This window comes from Aethina tumida, chromosome 5 (assembly GCF_024364675.1).
Source record: "Aethina tumida isolate Nest 87 chromosome 5, icAetTumi1.1, whole genome shotgun sequence".
Lineage (NCBI taxonomy): Eukaryota > Metazoa > Arthropoda > Insecta > Coleoptera > Nitidulidae > Aethina > Aethina tumida.
In genome coordinates this window covers 16,631,822-16,652,798 of record NC_065439.1, presented here as the reverse complement: position 1 = coordinate 16,652,798, position 20,977 = coordinate 16,631,822, and the positions used below count along the sequence as shown (strand labels likewise).

General features: G+C 29.8%; 1 protein-coding gene across 3 annotated transcripts in view; it reads right to left on the bottom strand.

Moving 5' to 3' along the window:
- Positions 1-78: 78 nt before the first annotated feature.
- LOC109601592 (uncharacterized) overlaps positions 79-20,977 on the bottom strand; it is a 114,837-nt gene continuing 93,938 nt past the window's right edge. The window contains exons 9-24 of one of the 3 annotated variants that reach the window (XM_020017841.2): positions 8,653-8,714; positions 8,429-8,591; positions 6,074-6,207; positions 5,751-5,958; positions 5,538-5,702; positions 5,085-5,378; positions 4,601-5,013; positions 4,413-4,550; positions 2,641-2,935; positions 2,362-2,577; positions 2,163-2,313; positions 1,828-2,050; positions 1,637-1,769; positions 1,455-1,584; positions 1,344-1,388; positions 1,044-1,183 (exon numbers count right to left, since the gene is read on the bottom strand). In XM_020017841.2, the coding sequence (XP_019873400.2) occupies positions 1,345-1,388; positions 1,455-1,584; positions 1,637-1,769; positions 1,828-2,050; positions 2,163-2,313; positions 2,362-2,577; positions 2,641-2,935; positions 4,413-4,550; positions 4,601-5,013; positions 5,085-5,378; positions 5,538-5,702; positions 5,751-5,958; positions 6,074-6,207; positions 8,429-8,591; positions 8,653-8,714 (2,769 nt within the window). In that variant the 3' untranslated portion in view covers positions 1,044-1,183; position 1,344. Of the gene's footprint in view, positions 1,184-1,343; positions 1,389-1,454; positions 1,585-1,636; positions 1,770-1,827; positions 2,051-2,162; positions 2,314-2,361; positions 2,578-2,640; positions 2,936-4,412; positions 4,551-4,600; positions 5,014-5,084; positions 5,379-5,537; positions 5,703-5,750; positions 5,959-6,073; positions 6,208-8,428; positions 8,592-8,652; positions 8,715-20,977 lie in introns of all 3 variants that reach the window. The other 2 variants (XM_020017842.2, XM_020017840.2) reach the window with 2 other exon arrangements.

The following is a 20,977-nucleotide window of genomic DNA, read 5'->3' as shown; positions in this document are numbered from 1 at the left end:
CTTGGACTAATAATTTAATTTATTAAAATCAGAAAATTTAAAAATTATGATTAGAAAGCTTGGGAATTAAAATAAGACAACAATTTAGTAAAATGAAAACATTTATTATGTACAATAAGGCACAAAATACAAAATTGTTCGTAAGATATTGCAACATTCATTGTTCATTCATTTATTTTACAGTTTCTAAATGAAAATAAAAATTTTTATAAAAAAACAAATATAAATTTTGATTGCCAATTTACCACATATCATATGTAGAAACTACCCGATAATTTCTTGTACATATATTGGAATCTATCATTAATAACCATTTTAAACAAACTCTAGTTAAAATTGGTCAACAAAATATATAAAACTCTTAAGAAAATTAACAAACATCCTCAGTAACAAAATACCCTGTAATATTGGAACTCAATATTCATACTTTTGTATAAAATTATTCAACACTCAGTTCGTAAAATGTCTGTAATGGGCTCCTGTAATTCCTGACTTTCCTCTTCCTCCTTGATCTGGTGGATCACACTCAAACTGGGAGGCTTGGAAATTCTTCTCAGGCTAGAAGTTGACACAACGTTTTCTTCCAGTTCCACCACCTCACCACTCCTGTTCAGCAAAAAATCTAGATCGTGACAAATTCTGTCCAACATACCGTCCAATTTGTCAGCACTGGGGGGCGGAGGCGGTGGCGGAATTTCGTCCAAATCGGTGACCGCGACTACTTTATTTTCGTGGCCGTCCGGCTGAGTCCTTGGCTCACTCTGAAGTCCAGTCTCAAGGATTTTCGTGATGGCTTCTTCCGGAAGATTAGAGAAGGTCGTTCGCCTGCAGTGTATCGTCGGTGAGGCGGTTTGCAGCTTGTTTTGAACGGACGCGACCAAGTCCAGTTCCACGCAAACCTTGCTGGCCAAAATGTCCGGGGAATGGTGGGAGTTGGAGGCGAACTTACGAAATTGCTGGGGGCTGCTGCTGTAACACTCCAGCTTCTCGGAGGCGAGCTGCGCGTCGGCATCGCAGAAGCTGGTGCTGTTTTGAGTGCGAGTTTCGAATGTGGACATGCCCTGCGGCTTGCAGATGGTGTCCATCATGCGGTCGGGGACACGTGTCGAACTCCCCGGATGGATGTCCGGTTTCGCCAGAATGCCCGACTCATTTTCCACTTCCGCTTCCTGTTTTGCTAAGACTACAGAAAAAAAATATATATTTAAAACTATTGCTATGTGTGTGTGATCAGATGACATTTTCGCTTTATGAACTGTCCCATGTCGATATTAGTTTATGTACAATAAGTGCACAGTTAGTATCTGTTAACGAAAACCAATTAAAATCAAAAATCTACTTACATTATGTATTAACAAACACATACGGTTTATTAACATCTGCAAAACCAAAAATATCGAACGTAAAAAAATAAAAAGAGTCACTGCAAGTAGGTTGTTACAAAGGCTACTTACAATTCAAAGGACTACTTGTGGAGTCCACACTGAAGAACTTATCGTCTTTGTTTAGCTTCGAAGTAGCGTGGAACAGACTGTGGAATTCGGTCTCGCCTCTTATTACGTAACACACAATCAAAACCACCCCCTACACGAAACAAACGGTCACGTCACGCCTTGATTTAATTCCAATGACTTACCAAAACAACATTGGCCCCGGCAAATTGGTACAACGACCAAATCGGGTGCGGTTTGTTCACATAAACTATGCTGCTGATTGACAGGATTGAAATTGCCGTGAAAAGGCATGCTGACCTTCTCAATAATGCGGCCCTGTAAAAACGTAAATGGGAATTTAAAGGTGTTAATTAAGGTTTAAATCCTTTTATACCTTTTGTTGATGGACTTTTCGTGTTTCGCATGTTGCTGCGCCAAAACCCGGAGCTTTTTCATTACGGTGACATAAACGAATATGAACAGAAGCGTTATAATTGCAATCACAGTAACGTACAGGTTGAACGAGAATGAATTGACGATCATCCACCACGAGGACAATTTAATATCCATTGTTCGGTATGCGATGTGACTGCCGAATACTGTGATAATAGGAACTCCTACAAAATTTATTTGTGAGATTATACGATTAAAAAAATAAAATGGGAATGAACTTAAATGTACTGAGTATATCAAATTGGTTCAACTATTGGACTAGTCAAATAAACGTACCTGAAATTATTCCGATTACGGTCTCTTTGGAGGTAACTGGTCGAGGCAAATGGACAAGTTCAGTAAAAACTATCAAAAGTTTGCTCAAATGACTGGATAACGCCAAAAGTATAAAAGTCTCCAGGGATGTTATAAAATATATGTAGTAAATCTAAAAAGGTCCCCATAAGATAAATAAATAACTTAAACATTTTGTTACCTTCGATGGTCCCGTAACAGTAGCCAGCGTAAAGAGTAGAGCACTGCAGAAAATCGACAGGGAACACTGCAGCTTGAGGAAAATAAGACAGGTCAGCCGTTGCATCCAGCAGGAAGTGGCCAAACAAGCAGTCGTGAAAAGAGCCAGAGCCATACAAAGGGAACAACCACCAATCAACACGTATCTTCGAGGATCGTCTTCGTCACTGGCAGAGCTCTGAAGCAAATTACCAAAATAATTAATTCACGTCTCGCACATAATTTAAACACAAGGCATTACCTTCAACGGAGTGGTTGTCAGTAGCAGAGCGACGGTCTCGGAGTAGGGACAGTCACACTGAACCGTCGCGTCGTCGAGGGTTTGCGTCTTGCAGCTGTATATGTCCCAGGTGTAGGTGAAGGAGGCGACGTCGGCGGACGCGCACCTGACGCTCCACACGTCCGACGCGCTGTAATTGTCGTGACGGGACGTCGACGTCCGCGCCGGGAAGCTGATCTGCAACGAATTAATCTTCGCGTCGCTCTCGAATGTCAGAACATCCGACACGATTTCGTACTGGATTTCCGAGCCGTCCCTAAAAATTGTGACACGCTGTGAGTACAATTCAACGGAGATAAAACAACAATTAAATAAATTTATGTTCCTGCTTATTAAGGAAAAAGTCAAAAGTTAGGGATATTAAACTTTTATGAATCAAAATGGGTCTTTAATTATTAGTATATTAATTTTAATGAAATTTGACGCAAAGAGACAAAGAAAAAACATTATACGTTGTTAAACAATTTAAATCAATGCGCATTTAGCTTATAATTGTTAATAACAGTAGTGTTTGCATGGGTATTTGTCGAAATTTATTCGTATAATTATGCCTAGGTGTAAATTAAGTTTACATGAGAGGAGTAAAGCAATTGGAATGTTAGAATCTGAGGTCAATCAGATCAATATCTCAGGTAAACCTTGTTTCTGTACTCAAACTACCGCATACGATTGGGAGTAAGTAAAACCTTACAACGTCCTCGCAATTAACTGATCAGCTAGAAAATGTTACAGAAGCTCCAATCCTTTCAGTTGCGGTAAGGAAATGTTTGAGAAATGTAGATTGCTGTTCACGAAGACCATTACACCATAAGCAACAACGATTGAAATGGTAAGGTCTCATGTTCACTGAAGAATGAAAATCTGCACCTTCCACAGGTGAAAAAAAAAAAAATTGGGCTGCACAATGATGATCGTCGAGTTCGTGACTCGTCCAGACGAGGTGTTCAGGAAGAGTTCAAAAATTTTATTTAATTCAAGGAGGTTTAATTATATTATGGTGACGAATTTCTTATAATGATCGTACAGAGTTGTACATATGTCAAGGCATGATGACCGGTCTGATATAAGCAAGAGATATAGTTAGTGATATACCACCAATATTTAAGTTGCTATCGACGAGAACTCAGGAATTGTGGTCGAACAGCGTGAAATGCTAAATATTGAGATCTTACAGGTTCCCCTGAGGTCACCTGTTCTAAATCCTATCGAGCATGCATGGAATATGTTACAACGGCGGCTTTCGAACCATCAGCCTCTCACTAATACTCTTCCAGTGCTTCGAGCTATAATTTCACTGACATGAGTCAATATTACTCTAGATGAATTGAATAACCTCATAGAAGGCAAGCAGGAAATGTGTAAAGCTGTCTCTAAAGCCCATGGAAGACAATGCACTAAATTTTATGTATAAACAATTTTATTAAAAATAAAAATTATTGATTTATATTAAATCTACAAAGACTTTTACTAAATAAATTTTATATTTTACTTTTTCACGAGGCCATTTATTTTTATATAACTTTCCAATACCTCTAATTTTTGAACACGAGTAAATTAGACGAATACATTCTTCAAGTTGATTTCTGATGAAATTTATACAAGTATTAAATTAAATTAAAACAGTATAATTAAATCATATAAAAAAATCTACTGAAAGAAATTAATTAATAAAACTTAACCTAAAAAATGTCGACGTTTTAAAGAGCTGCTGAAATATTTTAATTTAGACTTACTTTATACGTAAATATGATCGCGGAGGTAAAAATACAGAAATGTTTTTATACACAGTCATTGTAAGCATATTATTCTTATCCTTGTCCTTTTCAAGTAAAAACCTCCCGTCGATGGTAATTCCTTTCAAGTCGTCATTGCTAAAAACACTTTCTTACAACTCTGTATTAAAACAAGAACAAAAACTTACTTAACACCCAAAGGCGGGATGTAAAAATTGCGTTCATTAATGCAAGTCAGATTCAGCAAAGTTATACCCAAAGTTGGGTAAGTAATTTGACTGGAGGACTCGTTCCCTATTAAAACCGGAGTGAAAATCTCCAAGTAGGTCTCCAGTACTTGCGGTACCATTTGCACGTGCGTCTGATTGAGCAACGAGTTTCTGTCCATTAGTATCCGATCGATGGAGGCGAGCGTCAAGTTGGTCAAGCTGTTAATGGAACTTCTGGACCTCCTCAAGTAGTCCAGCATTTCGTTGATAATGGCCAAGTGTCTGGCACCCTCGCCTGGAAGCAGGGACTTCGTAATTTGTAGCTGCTTCAGTATCGTTTGGAACAGCCGCTCAGGAGACATGCTCACGTAACCCAATTTCAAAAGTTCCAACTACAAATATCAAACATATTAAATTAAACTCCATTTAACCCGCAAGTTGCCGCAGATACTGATTCACTTACCAGCTTCTGTAGCCGCACCAGTTTATTGTGGGTGCACTGGGAGAAGTCCGGCGTGTCCCACGACGGATTTTTGCCGTCCCTCAGGATGCAGCCGCGGTACACGGTGCCGGCGTATCCCTCGGGACACGGCTGCACGGTGCCGTAATGCGGCGCCGTCTCCGGCCACGACTGGTTCAGGTACACGTGTCTCGGACACGTGCCCACCTCGATTTTGTTCACCACGTATACGTTCACCACTTTTTCGGACGACAGGGTGGATCCGTCCTGCACCTTGCAGGAATACTGCACGTCTCTCTGCACATAAACAGGTAATTGGACATGAAAATTCCGTTTGTTTGTACAACATAATTGTGTTGCGGAATTTACAATTAAAACTAATTATCTAAACTGAATTTTAATTTGGCACGAGCCGACAGGTTTGTTTGGCGAGTAAATAAAAACGGCGGTGTTTACCTCGGCGTTGAATATTTGCAGTATAGACCCAGAAGGATATAAAACTTCGTATCTTTCGGTGTCGGTTTTCACAGGCAGTAGCGTTTTACTTTTTGTCCAAATGTAATTAAATATCCTGCCGTTCGTGTCGTCCTGGGTGATGCATTTTATGGTAAAGTTTTCGCCCTGCAACGCCACGCTTTAAAACAATTCGAACGGCAGTTCTCGACTTACTTTTTGCACTGTGATACTCATCGGTTCAATTTTAATGTTGGGCGGTTTGCCCACTTGTATTCTGTGCGACATGCACTGCTGCACGTTGAAGTCCTCGACTTGACAAATAAAAAGGCCGTCGTCCAAGTAGTCGGCCTTTTGCACGGCCAACAGGGCGGTGTATTGATCCTGCACGTGCGGATCCTTAATCAATCTGGTCCACTTATGACTGAAACGCGATTAATGTTTAATGAACAAGTCGGGATGAAAGTGTGTGCGAAGGGAAAAATCGTGGAACGTGCAAAAGACGGTCCGGAAGGGGGTTTTAATGTATATTTTAGTACCTCTCAGAAGTCACATTTATAGAGAGATGTTCCTTAAACCATCTGAAAGTCATGCTGGGAGATCCCCGTGCCACACAGGACAAGATTACTTCGTCGCCTCGCCTCAATATTCCCGGTTGGTTCACGGTGAAACTCTGGAAAAATAATCCCATCTAATTAAATGCCGTACCGGGAAATCGACGGGGTTTTTTTACGTTGAAAATTTATATTAGCCACGCAACGGTGGCCGGCACTATTTATCAATAGTTAAACGGATAAATCCCGACCGTTAAAAGGGAACATTAATCATGTGCTCTTAAGCGATGTTCTAGTGTGTTCCGAAAGGATTTATTTCAGTGGTCTGTACTTGTTTACGCCGACTAATGAGTCTGTTTGTATTGCGTTATAAGGTTTCAGCTTTTGCGGTAGTCGAGCAAACACACTTCTTTGCTCACCTCCACTATTGCGATTTGTTCCGGGGTTTCAGCACAATCGTACCGTAACGAAAATTAATGGAACGAATATCCTTTAAGACGAAATCTTTTGGAAGTTTTCTAGTTATGTTATGTAAATGTTGGAGAGCACTTGTCAAAACGGTGAAGTTTTCTAACAACTTATTATGTAGCCAAATGAAAAGGCAAAGCATAATCAAATGTTGGAAGAAATATACTCAAAAAAGAGGACACAAATCCAGCGGTCCATTTTTAGGAGGACAAAAATTAATTGTACATTTTTTTTTTTAATTTTTGTGTAATGCAGACATAGTTCAGTATTCATATAACTGTTACTTAAAAAGTCATTTCATTCATTTCAAATACAAATCTCAGGTCATCACTGTATCATCAACTCCTTTGGATTTAATAATTTCACTGTTCAACTATTGATTTCGTATCTTAGTGAGCTAGAACAATATGTCAGCTTAAATGGAATTAAGTCAAAATTCTACTTGAGGCCACAAGGATCTAATCTTGATCACCTTCTTAGCCTTCCCCTAATGATTTACCATTGTCTATTAATTGTAATAATCTATTGTTTGGTGATGATTTCAAGATTGGGTAAACTAACTTTGAATAGACATATTATGGAGATACCTTTATATTTTGAAATTTCTTTACTATAGCTTCGTATCATGGAAACCAGATTATTATTCTTCAGTTTGGAATTACGAAACATGGGTGATTACAATGGATTTAATGAATGCATTTTGAAATGACATATCGTATGTCGATTGATCACTTTTAATTTTCATTATAGATAATTTGACTACCCAGCAATATATCCAGAAAATTGAAGAACTCCATTTGTTGCCTCTACGTCAAGTAGATATGGCTTGCAATTAAGTACCTCAGGACTAAATTGAGCAATGAGTCTCTATATTAACGTGGAGGACCAATTAATTATTAGTTTAAGGGGCACACACCTTATGTTTTCAACAAGATGTTTGAAATTTTATAATTCGGATCCAAATTGGATATCATAGTTTAAATTTTCAGGGCCTGTTGGGAACATAATAAACTAACTTCCCTGAAAATTTTAAATAAATCGAAGTTTCTAAATAAAAGTTACAGCCATCTAAAAATAGCGATTTTTAAAAAATTGATTTGATTTTAATAGAATACACCTCCACAAACAAAAATCAGCAGATATTTAATCCTATACATTGGAACCTGTAGATTTGAGTTCCAGTTAATATCTATTTTTGTCTTGAAAGTTGAGAGTTTACAGAGAAGAAAGCCGTTTGAACGGAATCACTAAGTTACATAGAAGCTGAGATACAAATTTTTGAAAATAACTTCAAATTTTCAAGATCATCTTTATCTTTGACACAAATGTATCCTCCAAATTCTAAAACATTAAAGTTGCAGTAGTTTTCTTTAAAAATGAATAATACATCAAAAATCAATGAAATCTGGCCATTTGATCTATGTGTTTTATTTTGTGTGTCCCTGTGTGTAGTTCTGAATTAGTAAAGGAATAAACATCAAAATTTGTAGCAATTTGTTCAGCAAACAAACAATAGAGGGGAAGAATAAGGAATTAAAAGAAAACAAGAGATTATCCTTTGGCTTATCTGGAAAGTTTCCTAATTTAAATGTCTGTATTAAAACAATTTTCAAAAAATGTTTCTACAATTAATTCGTCCACAATTAGAACTCGAATACAATTGGAACGGGATTAAAACAAAACAGCGACGAAGGAGATTATCCTTTGGAAAGTTTTCCCATTTAACTATTGATTGAGAACACGGACATTTACATCCGTCGGATCCTAATAAGACGTTTTTCCGCTGGTAGGAATTTCGGACCCATCACAGTTAATTGAACATTTATTTATTTTCCTCCTATCTAATATCCAAGGGAAAATCGAAAAACCAACCTGAATCGATAGTACGGTCCTTAATTGGAGCTCCTTGTCTAATACAGTTATGTTGCCGAAGTATCCTTTCTCCACCCACTTGCTTAATACAGCTCTGACCTTCTTCTCCTCCCTCTTCAGCCAATAAAAATGGAATGCCACGTCGACGCCAGACATGAAATGGCTAAACCGTGATTAATAAAATTTACCGGTCCTAAAAAAACTTTTATTATGTTTTAACTTACTTCACGCTGTCGATCGAGACGTTATCCACCTTGGAGAAGTTACTCCTTATGGCCCGTAAAAGCTGAAAACAACAAATTATGTCTTAATCCAGATCTTAGTGCGGGCAGTAAAAATGGGGGCGAACCAGATCGTCTTACAATCATTGTTTTCATTTGATTACGGTTCCGCCTAATTTAATTTTTGCGACGCAAACCGAACGTCTAATTAAACACAACAATGCGTTGTTTAAGTCGCTGCCGCCATTTGATCCCGTCCTCGGTGTATTAGTTAGTGTCCTTTGAAATGCGAGTAAACAATCCAGACATGTGTTGAGGTACCTCCGGGATTAGTTTAAATCAGACAACGGCTTTATTATCCCTAATGTCTAGACTTCATGACGGGCCCCAGGAGTGTGGGTGTGTACATTATTATTCGAAATGATTTGCTCTCGAAACGGTTTCGTGGACGTGAACTTCATATCGCGGTTCACGGGACCGGATTATTCGCCACGGTTTCTTTTGCATGTGTTACGTGTTTCGTTGTTTCATTCGGATTGTTTGTAGGCAAAGTGAGTTTATGACTTATGGGATGAGTTTTAACAAAAATTACTGTTATTGTTGATTTAATCTGATTTAGTAAATCAAATTAAGTTTCAATAGTAAAATGTTTATTAGTGTGTGTTTTCTGTGTAAATTTATACCGATATTCAATTATTACGTGTTTGAAATCTCGGAATATTATTTTTGGAACTGCATCAACAATTTGTATGATTTAGTTTGAAAGGAATTTATTAGATAATTTTGACGTTTTAATGTTAGTTCGGGATATAGGTAATCATTATTCATAGTAATTCAAATTATACAAAAACTTACTAACTTATTTTTATATAATTTCAACAATTCACACATTCGAATTAATTGTTATTAATATTAAAAATCATTTTAGCGAATAAAGTAAATATTTCATATTTTGATCAAGTTAGAGATTTTATAATTAAATAAATGTTATAATTGGAATTTCGTTACACACATATGTAACAAAATATTTGTTACTGATATTATTTGTAATATTTGTTATTACCAAGAGACAAAATAGACTTTAACTACATATATTCAAACAAAATACGGTAAAATTTAGTTTTCGAATAAATAAAATTGAAAATTCAGTATTTGTAAATAATATTTGATAATCCAATAAAAAAAACTGCTCATAAATTTTGCATCTATGATAAGTAATCATTTTCTCACAAGATTTCGGTTGGGACAGAAAATTTAACTTGTTTGAGTTGGATGGTAGAAAGTTTATGAGACATCCTTTGGGACAACCATACAGTTTAAATAACAAATTCCCACAGTTAAATATGGTAGTGGAAGAATTTTGTTTTGAGGATGCTTTCAATAGAAAAATGTTAATTAGTGTTTGTTTTCTGTGTAAATTTACTCCGATATTCAATTATTATGTGTTTGAAATTTCGGAGTATTATTTTTGGAACTGCAACAATAATTCGTATGATTCAGTTTGAAAGGAATTTATTTGATAATTTTTTTTAATGTTAATTCGGGATATAATTATTATTCATAGTAATTCAAATCATACAAAAACTTTAAAAACCACAATTCATAATCTATTTTTATATAATTACAACAATTCACACATTCGAAGGATTTATTAATTGTTATTAATATTAAAAATCATTTTAGCGAATAAAGTAAATATTTCATATTTTGATCAAGTTAGAGATTTTATAATTAAATAAATGTTATAATTGGAATTTCGTTACACACATATGTAACAAAATATTTGTTACTGATATTATTTGTAATATTTGTTATTAACAACAGACAAAATAGACTTTTTAACTACATATATTCAAACAAAATGCGGTAAAATTTAGTTTTCGAATAAATAAAATTGAAAATTCAGTATTTGTAAATAATATTTGATAATCCAATAAAAAAAACTGCTCATAAATTTTGCATCTATGATAAGTAATCATTTTCTCACAAGATTTCGGTTGGGACAGAAAATTTAACTTGTTTGAGTTGGATGGTAGAAAGTTTATGAGACATCCTTTGGGACAACCATACAGTTTAAATACCAAATTCCCACAGTTAAATATGGTAGTGGAAGAATTTTGTTTTGAGGATGCTTTCAATAGAAAAATGTTAATTAGTGTTTGTTTTCTGTGTAAATTTACTCCGATATTCAATTATTATGTGTTTGAAATTTCGGAGTATTATTTTTGGAACTGCAACAACAATTCGTATGATTCAGTTTGAAAGGAATTTATTTGATAATTTTTTTTAATGTTAATTCGGGATATAATTATTATTCATAGTAATTCAAATCATACAAAAACTTTAAAAACCACAATTAATAATCTATTTTTATATAATTACAACAATTCACACATTCGAAGGATTTATTAATTGTTATTAATATTAAAAATCATTTTAGCGAATAAAGTAAATATTTCATATTTTGATCGAATTATAGATTTTATAATTAAATAAATGTTATAATTGGAATTTCGTTACACACATATGTAACAAAATATTTGTTACTGATATTATTTGTAATATTTGTTATTAACAACAGACAAAATAGACTTTTTAACTACATATATTCAAAAAAAATACGGTAAAATTTAGTTTTCGAATAAATAAAATTGAAAATTCAGTATTTGGAAATAATATTTGATAATCCAATAAAAAAAACTGCTCATAAATTTTGCATCTATGATAAGTAATCATTTTCTCACAAGATTTCGGTTGGGACAGAAAATTTAACTTGTTTGAGTTGGATGGTAGAAAGTTTATGAGACATCCTTTGGGACAACCATACAATTTAAATACCAAATTCCCACAGTTAAATATGGTAGTGGAAGAATTTTGTTTTGAGGATGCTTTCAATAGAAAAATGTTAATTAGTGTTTGTTTTCTGTGTAAATTTACTCCGATATTCAATTATTATGTGTTTGAAATTTCGGAGTATTATTTTTGGAACTGCAACAACAATTCGTATGATTCAGTTTGAAAGGAATTTATTTGATAATTTTTTTTAATGTTAATTCGGGATATAATTATTATTCATAGTAATTCAAATCATACAAAAACTTTAAAAACCACAATTAATAATCTATTTTTATATAATTACAACAATTCACACATTCGAAGGATTTATTAATTGTTATTAATATTAAAAATCATTTTAGCGAATAAAGTAAATATTTCATATTTTGATCGAATTATAGATTTTATAATTAAATAAATGTTATAATTGGAATTTCGTTACACACATATGTAACAAAATATTTGTTACTGATATTATTTGTAATATTTGTTATTAACAACAGACAAAATAGACTTTTTAACTACATATATTCAAAAAAAATACGGTAAAATTTAGTTTTCGAATAAATAAAATTGAAAATTCAGTATTTGGAAATAATATTTGATAATCCAATAAAAAAAACTGCTCATAAATTTTGCATCTATGATAAGTAATCATTTTCTCACAAGATTTCGGTTGGGACAGAAAATTTAACTTGTTTGAGTTGGATGGTAGAAAGTTTATGAGACATCCTTTGGGACAACCATACAGTTTAAATACCAAATTCCCACAGTTAAATATGGTAGTGGAAGAATTTTGTTTTGAGGATGCTTTCAATAGAAAAATGTTAATTAGTGTTTGTTTTCTGTGTAAATTTACTCCGATATTCAATTATTATGTGTTTGAAATTTCGGAGTATTATTTTTGGAACTGCAACAACAATTCGTATGATTCAGTTTGAAAGGAATTTATTTGATAATTTTTTTTAATGTTAATTCGGGATATAATTATTATTCATAGTAATTCAAATCATACAAAAACTTTAAAAACCACAATTAATAATCTATTTTTATATAATTACAACAATTCACACATTCGAAGGATTTATTAATTGTTATTAATATTAAAAATCATTTTAGCGAATAAAGTAATTATTTCATATTTTGATCGAATTATAGATTTTATAATTAAATAAATGTTATAATTGGAATTTCGTTACACACATATGTAACAAAATATTTGTTACTGATATTATTTGTAATATTTGTTATTAACAACAGACAAAATAGACTTTTTAACTACATATATTCAAAAAAAATACGGTAAAATTTAGTTTTCGAATAAATAAAATTGAAAATTCAGTATTTGGAAATAATATTTGATAATCCAATAAAAAAAACTGCTCATAAATTTTGCATCTATGATAAGTAATCATTTTCTCACAAGATTTCGGTTGGGACAGAAAATTTAACTTGTTTGAGTTGGATGGTAGAAAGTTTATGAGACATCCTTTGGGACAACCATACAGTTTAAACACCAAATTCCCACAGTTAAATATGGTAGTGGAAGAATTTTGTTTTGAGGATGCTTTCAATAGAAAAATGTTAATTAGTGTTTGTTTTCTGTGTAAATTTACTCCGATATTCAATTATTATGTGTTTGAAATTTCGGAGTATTATTTTTGGAACTGCAACAATAATTCGTATGATTCAGTTTGAAAGGAATTTATTTGATAATTTTTTTTAATGTTAATTCGGGATATAATTATTATTCATAGTAATTCAAATCATACAAAAACTTTAAAAACCACAATTCATAATCTATTTTTATATAATTACAACAAGTCACACATTCGAAGGATTTATTAATTGTTATTAATATTAAAAATCATTTTAGCGAATAAAGTAAATATTTCATATTTTGATCGAATTATAGATTTTATAATTAAATAAATGTTATAATTGGAATTTCGTTACACACATATGTAACAAAATATTTGTTACTGATATTATTTGTAATATTTGTTATTACCAAGAGACAAAATAGACTTTAACTACATATATTCAAACAAAATACGGTAAAATTTAGTTTTCGAATAAATAAAATTGAAAATTCAGTATTTGTAAATAATATTTGATAATCCAATAAAAAAAACTGCTCATAAATTTTGCATCTATGATAAGTAATCATTTTCTCACAAGATTTCGGTTGGGACAGAAAATTTAACTTGTTTGAGTTGGATGGTAGAAAGTTTATGAGACATCCTTTGGAACAACCATACAGTTTAAATAACAAATTCCCACAGTTAAATATGGTAGTGGAAGAATTTTGTTTTGAGGATGCTTTCAATAGAAAAATGTTAATTAGTGTTTGTTTTCTGTGTAAATTTACTCCGATATTCAATTATTATGTGTTTGAAATTTCGGAGTATTATTTTTGGAACTGCAACAATAATTCGTATGATTCAGTTTGAAAGGAATTTATTTGATAATTTTTTTTAATGTTAATTCGGGATATAATTATTATTCATAGTAATTCAAATCATACAAAAACTTTAAAAACCACAATTCATAATCTATTTTTATATAATTACAACAATTCACACATTCGAAGGATTTATTAATTGTTATTAATATTAAAAATCATTTTAGCGAATAAAGTAAATATTTCATATTTTGATCAAGTTAGAGATTTTATAATTAAATAAATGTTATAATTGGAATTTCGTTACACACATATGTAACAAAATATTTGTTACTGATATTATTTGTAATATTTGTTATTACCAAGAGACAAAATAGACTTTAACTACATATATTCAAACAAAATACGGTAAAATTTAGTTTTCGAATAAATAAAATTGAAAATTCAGTATTTGGAAATAATATTTGATAATCCAATAAAAAAAACTGCTCATAAATTTTGCATCTATGATAAGTAATCATTTTCTCACAAGATTTCGGTTGGGACAGAAAATTTAACTTGTTTGAGTTGGATGGTAGAAAGTTTATGAGACATCCTTTGGGACAACCATACAGTTTAAATACCAAATTCCCACAGTTAAATATGGTAGTGGAAGAATTTTGTTTTGAGGATGCTTTCAATAGAAAAATGTTAATTAGTGTTTGTTTTCTGTGTAAATTTACTCCGATATTCAATTATTATGTGTTTGAAATTTCGGAGTATTATTTTTGGAACTGCAACAACAATTCGTATGATTCAGTTTGAAAGGAATTTATTTGATAATTTTTTTTAATGTTAATTCGGGATATAATTATTATTCATAGTAATTCAAATCATACAAAAACTTTAAAAACCACAATTAATAATCTATTTTTATATAATTACAACAATTCACACATTCGAAGGATTTATTAATTGTTATTAATATTAAAAATCATTTTAGCGAATAAAGTAATTATTTCATATTTTGATCGAATTATAGATTTTATAATTAAATAAATGTTATAATTGGAATTTCGTTACACACATATGTAACAAAATATTTGTTACTGATATTATTTGTAATATTTGTTATTAACAACAGACAAAATAGACTTTTTAACTACATATATTCAAAAAAAATACGGTAAAATTTAGTTTTCGAATAAATAAAATTGAAAATTCAGTATTTGGAAATAATATTTGATAATCCAATAAAAAAAACTGCTCATAAATTTTGCATCTATGATAAGTAATCATTTTCTCACAAGATTTCGGTTGGGACAGAAAATTTAACTTGTTTGAGTTGGATGGTAGAAAGTTTATGAGACATCCTTTGGGACAACCATACAGTTTAAACACCAAATTCCCACAGTTAAATATGGTAGTGGAAGAATTTTGTTTTGAGGATGCTTTCAATAGAAAAATGTTAATTAGTGTTTGTTTTCTGTGTAAATTTACTCCGATATTCAATTATTATGTGTTTGAAATTTCGGAGTATTATTTTTGGAACTGCAACAATAATTCGTATGATTCAGTTTGAAAGGAATTTATTTGATAATTTTTTTTAATGTTAATTCGGGATATAATTATTATTCATAGTAATTCAAATCATACAAAAACTTTAAAAACCACAATTCATAATCTATTTTTATATAATTACAACAAGTCACACATTCGAAGGATTTATTAATTGTTATTAATATTAAAAATCATTTTAGCGAATAAAGTAAATATTTCATATTTTGATCGAATTATAGATTTTATAATTAAATAAATGTTATAATTGGAATTTCGTTACACACATATGTAACAAAATATTTGTTACTGATATTATTTGTAATATTTGTTATTAACAACAGACAAAATAGACTTTTTAACTACATATATTCAAACAAAATACGGTAAAATTTAGTTTTCGAATAAATAAAATTGAAAATTCAGTATTTGTAAATAATATTTGATAATCCAATAAAAAAACTGCTCATAAATTTTGCATCTATGATAAGTAATCATTTTCTCACAAGATTTCGGTTGGGACAGAAAATTTAACTTGTTTGAGTTGGATGGTAGAAAGTTTATGAGACATCCTTTGGGACAACCATACAGTTTAAATACCAAATTCCCACAGTTAAATATGGTAGTGGAAGAATTTTGTTTTGAGGATGCTTTCAATAGAAAAATGTTAATTAGTGTTTGTTTTCTGTGTAAATTTACTCCGATATTCAATTATTATGTGTTTGAAATTTCGGAGTATTATTTTTGGAACTGCAACAACAATTCGTATGATTCAGTTTGAAAGGAATTTATTTGATAATTTTTTTTAATGTTAATTCGGGATATAATTATTATTCATAGTAATTCAAATCATACAAAAACTTTAAAAACCACAATTCATAATCTATTTTTATATAATTACAACAATTCACACATTCGAAGGACTTATTAATTGTTATTAATATTAAAAATCATTTTAGCGAATAAAGTAAATATTTCATATTTTGATCGAATTATAGATTTTATAATTAAATAAATGTTATAATTGGAATTTCGTTACACACATATGTAACAAAATATTTGTTACTGATATTATTTGTATTATTTGTTATTAACAACAGACAAAATAGACTTTTTAACTACATATATTCAAACAAAATACGGTAAAATTTAGTTTTCGAATAAATAAAATTGAAAATTCAGTATTTGGAAATAATATTTGATAATCCAATAAAAAAAACTGCTCATAAATTTTGCATCTATGATAAGGAATCATTTTCTCACAAGATTTCGGTTGGGACAGAAAATTTAACTTGTTTAAGTTGGATGGTAGAAAGTTTATGAGACATCCTTTGGGACAACCATATAGTTTAAATACCAAATTCCCACAGTTAAATATGGTAGTGGAAGAATTTTGTTTTGAGGATGCTTTCAATAGAAAAATGTTAATTAGTGTTTGTTTTCTGTGTAAATTTACTCCGATATTCAATTATTATGTGTTTGAAATTTCGGAGTATTATTTTTGGAACTGCAACAATAATTCGTATGATTCAGTTTGAAAGGAATTTATTTGATAATTTTTTTTAATGTTAATTCGGGATATAATTATTATTCATAGTAATTCAAATCATACAAAAACTTTAAAAACCACAATTCATAATCTATTTTTATATAATTACAACAATTCACACATTCGAAGGATTTATTAATTGTTATTAATATTAAAAATCATTTTAGCGAATAAAGTAAATATTTCATATTTTGATCAAGTTAGAGATTTTATAATTAAATAAATGTTATAATTGGAATTTCGTTACACACATATGTAACAAAATATTTGTTACTGATATTATTTGTAATATTTGTTATTACCAAGAGACAAAATAGACTTTAACTACATATATTCAAACAAAATACGGTAAAATTTAGTTTTCGAATAAATAAAATTGAAAATTCAGTATTTGGAAATAATATTTGATAATCCAATAAAAAAAACTGCTCATAAATTTTGCATCTATGATAAGTAATCATTTTCTCACAAGATTTCGGTTGGGACAGAAAATTTAACTTGTTTGAGTTGGATGGTAGAAAGTTTATGAGACATCCTTTGGGACAACCATACAGTTTAAATACCAAATTCCCACAGTTAAATATGGTAGTGGAAGAATTTTGTTTTGAGGATGCTTTCAATAGAAAAATGTTAATTAGTGTTTGTTTTCTGTGTAAATTTACTCCGATATTCAATTATTATGTGTTTGAAATTTCGGAGTATTATTTTTGGAACTGCAACAACAATTCGTATGATTCAGTTTGAAAGGAATTTATTTGATAATTTTTTTTAATGTTAATTCGGGATATAATTATTATTCATAGTAATTCAAATCATACAAAAACTTTAAAAACCACAATTAATAATCTATTTTTATATAATTACAACAATTCACACATTCGAAGGATTTATTAATTGTTATTAATATTAAAAATCATTTTAGCGAATAAAGTAATTATTTCATATTTTGATCGAATTATAGATTTTATAATTAAATAAATGTTATAATTGGAATTTCGTTACACACATATGTAACAAAATATTTGTTACTGATATTATTTGTAATATTTGTTATTAACAACAGACAAAATAGACTTTTTAACTACATATATTCAAAAAAAATACGGTAAAATTTAGTTTTCGAATAAATAAAATTGAAAATTCAGTATTTGGAAATAATATTTGATAATCCAATAAAAAAAACTGCTCATAAATTTTGCATCTATGATAAGTAATCATTTTCTCACAAGATTTCGGTTGGGACAGAAAATTTAACTTGTTTGAGTTGGATGGTAGAAAGTTTATGAGACATCCTTTGGGACAACCATACAGTTTAAACACCAAATTCCCACAGTTAAATATGGTAGTGGAAGAATTTTGTTTTGAGGATGCTTTCAATAGAAAAATGTTAATTAGTGTTTGTTTTCTGTGTAAATTTACTCCGATATTCAATTATTATGTGTTTGAAATTTCGGAGTATTATTTTTGGAACTGCAACAATAATTCGTATGATTCAGTTTGAAAGGAATTTATTTGATAATTTTTTTTAATGTTAATTCGGGATATAATTATTATTCATAGTAATTCAAATCATACAAAAACTTTAAAAACCACAATTCATAATCTATTTTTATATAATTACAACAAGTCACACATTCGAAGGATTTATTAATTGTTATTAATATTAAAAATCATTTTAGCGAATAAAGTAAATATTTCATATTTTGATCGAATTATAGATTTTATAATTAAATAAATGTTATAATTGGAATTTCGTTACACACATATGTAACAAAATATTTGTTACTGATATTATTTGTAATATTTGTTATTAACAACAGACAAAATAGACTTTTTAACTACATATATTCAAACAAAATACGGTAAAATTTAGTTTTCGAATAAATAAAATTGAAAATTCAGTATTTGTAAATAATATTTGATAATCCAATAAAAAAACTGCTCATAAATTTTGCATCTATGATAAGTAATCATTTTCTCACAAGATTTCGGTTGGGACAGAAAATTTAACTTGTTTGAGTTGGATGGTAGAAAGTTTATGAGACATCCTTTGGGACAACCATACAGTTTAAATACCAAATTCCCACAGTTAAATATGGTAGTGGAAGAATTTTGTTTTGAGGATGCTTTCAATAGAAAAATGTTAATTAGTGTTTGTTTTCTGTGTAAATTTACTCCGATATTCAATTATTATGTGTTTGAAATTTCGGAGTATTATTTTTGGAACTGCAACAACAATTCGTATGATTCAGTTTGAAAGGAATTTATTTGATAATTTTTTTTAATGTTAATTCGGGATATAATTATTATTCATAGTAATTCAAATCATACAAAAACTTTAAAAACCACAATTCATAATCTATTTTTATATAATTACAACAATTCACACATTCGAAGGACTTATTAATTGTTATTAATATTAAAAATCATTTTAGCGAATAAAGTAAATATTTCATATTTTGATCGAATTATAGATTTTATAATTAAATAAATGTTATAATTGGAATTTCGTTACACACATATGTAACAAAATATTTGTTACTGATATTATTTGTATTATTTGTTATTAACAACAGACAAAATAGACTTTTTAACTACATATATTCAAACAAAATACGGTAAAATTTAGTTTTCGAATAAATAAAATTGAAAATTCAGTATTTGGAAATAATATTTGATAATCCAATAAAAAAAACTGCTCATAAATTTTGCATCTATGATAAGGAATCATTTTCTCACAAGATTTCGGTTGGGACAGAAAATTTAACTTGTTTAAGTTGGATGGTAGAAAGTTTATGAGACATCCTTTGGGACAACCATATAGTTTAAATACCAAATTCCCACAGTTAAATATGGTAGTGGAAGAATTTTGTTTTGAGGATGCTTTCAATAGAAAAATGTTAATTAGTGTTTGTTTTCTGTGTAAATTTACTCCGATATTCAATTATTATGTGTTTGAAATTTCGGAGTATTATTTTTGGAACTGCAACAATAATTCGTATGATTCAGTTTGAAAGGAATTTATTTGATAATTTTTTTTAATGTTAATTCGGGATATAATTATTATTCATAGTAATTCAAATCATACAAAAACTTTAAAAACCACAATTCATAATCTATTTTTATATAATTACAACAATTCACACATTCGAAGGATTTATTAATTGTTATTAATATTAAAAATCATTTTAGCGAATAAAGTAAATATTTCATATTTTGATCAAGTTAGAGATTTTATAATTAAATAAATGTTATAATTGGAATTTCGTTACACACATATGTAACAAAATATTTGTTACTGATATTATTTGTAATATTTGTTATTACCAAGAGACAAAATAGACTTTAACTACATATATTCAAACAAAATACGGTAAAATTTAGTTTTCGAATAAATAAAATTGAAAATTCAGTATTTGGAAATAATATTTGATAATCCAATAAAAAAAACTGCTCATAAATTTTGCATCTATGATAAGTAATCATTTTCTCACAAGATTTCGGTTGGGACAGAAAATTTAACTTGTTTGAGTTGGATGGTAGAAAGTTTATGAGACATCCTTTGGGACAACCATACAGTTTAAATACCAAATTCCCACAGTTAAATATGGTAGTGGAAGAATTTTGTTTTGAGGATGCTTTCAATAGAAAAATGTTAATTAGTGTTTGTTTTCTGTGTAAATTTACTCCGATATTCAATTATTATGTGTTTGAAATTTCGGAGTATTATTTTTGGAACTGCAACAACAATTCGTATGATTCAGTTTGAAAGGAATTTATTTGATAATTTTTTTTAATGTTAATTCGGGATATAATTATTATTCATAGTAATTCAAATCATACAAAAACTTTAAAAACCACAATTAATAATCTATTTTTATATAATTACAACAATTCACACATTCGAAGGATTTATTAATTGTTATTAATATTAAAAATCATTTTAGCGAATAAAGTAATTATTTCATATTTTGATCGAATTATAGATTTTATAATTAAATAAA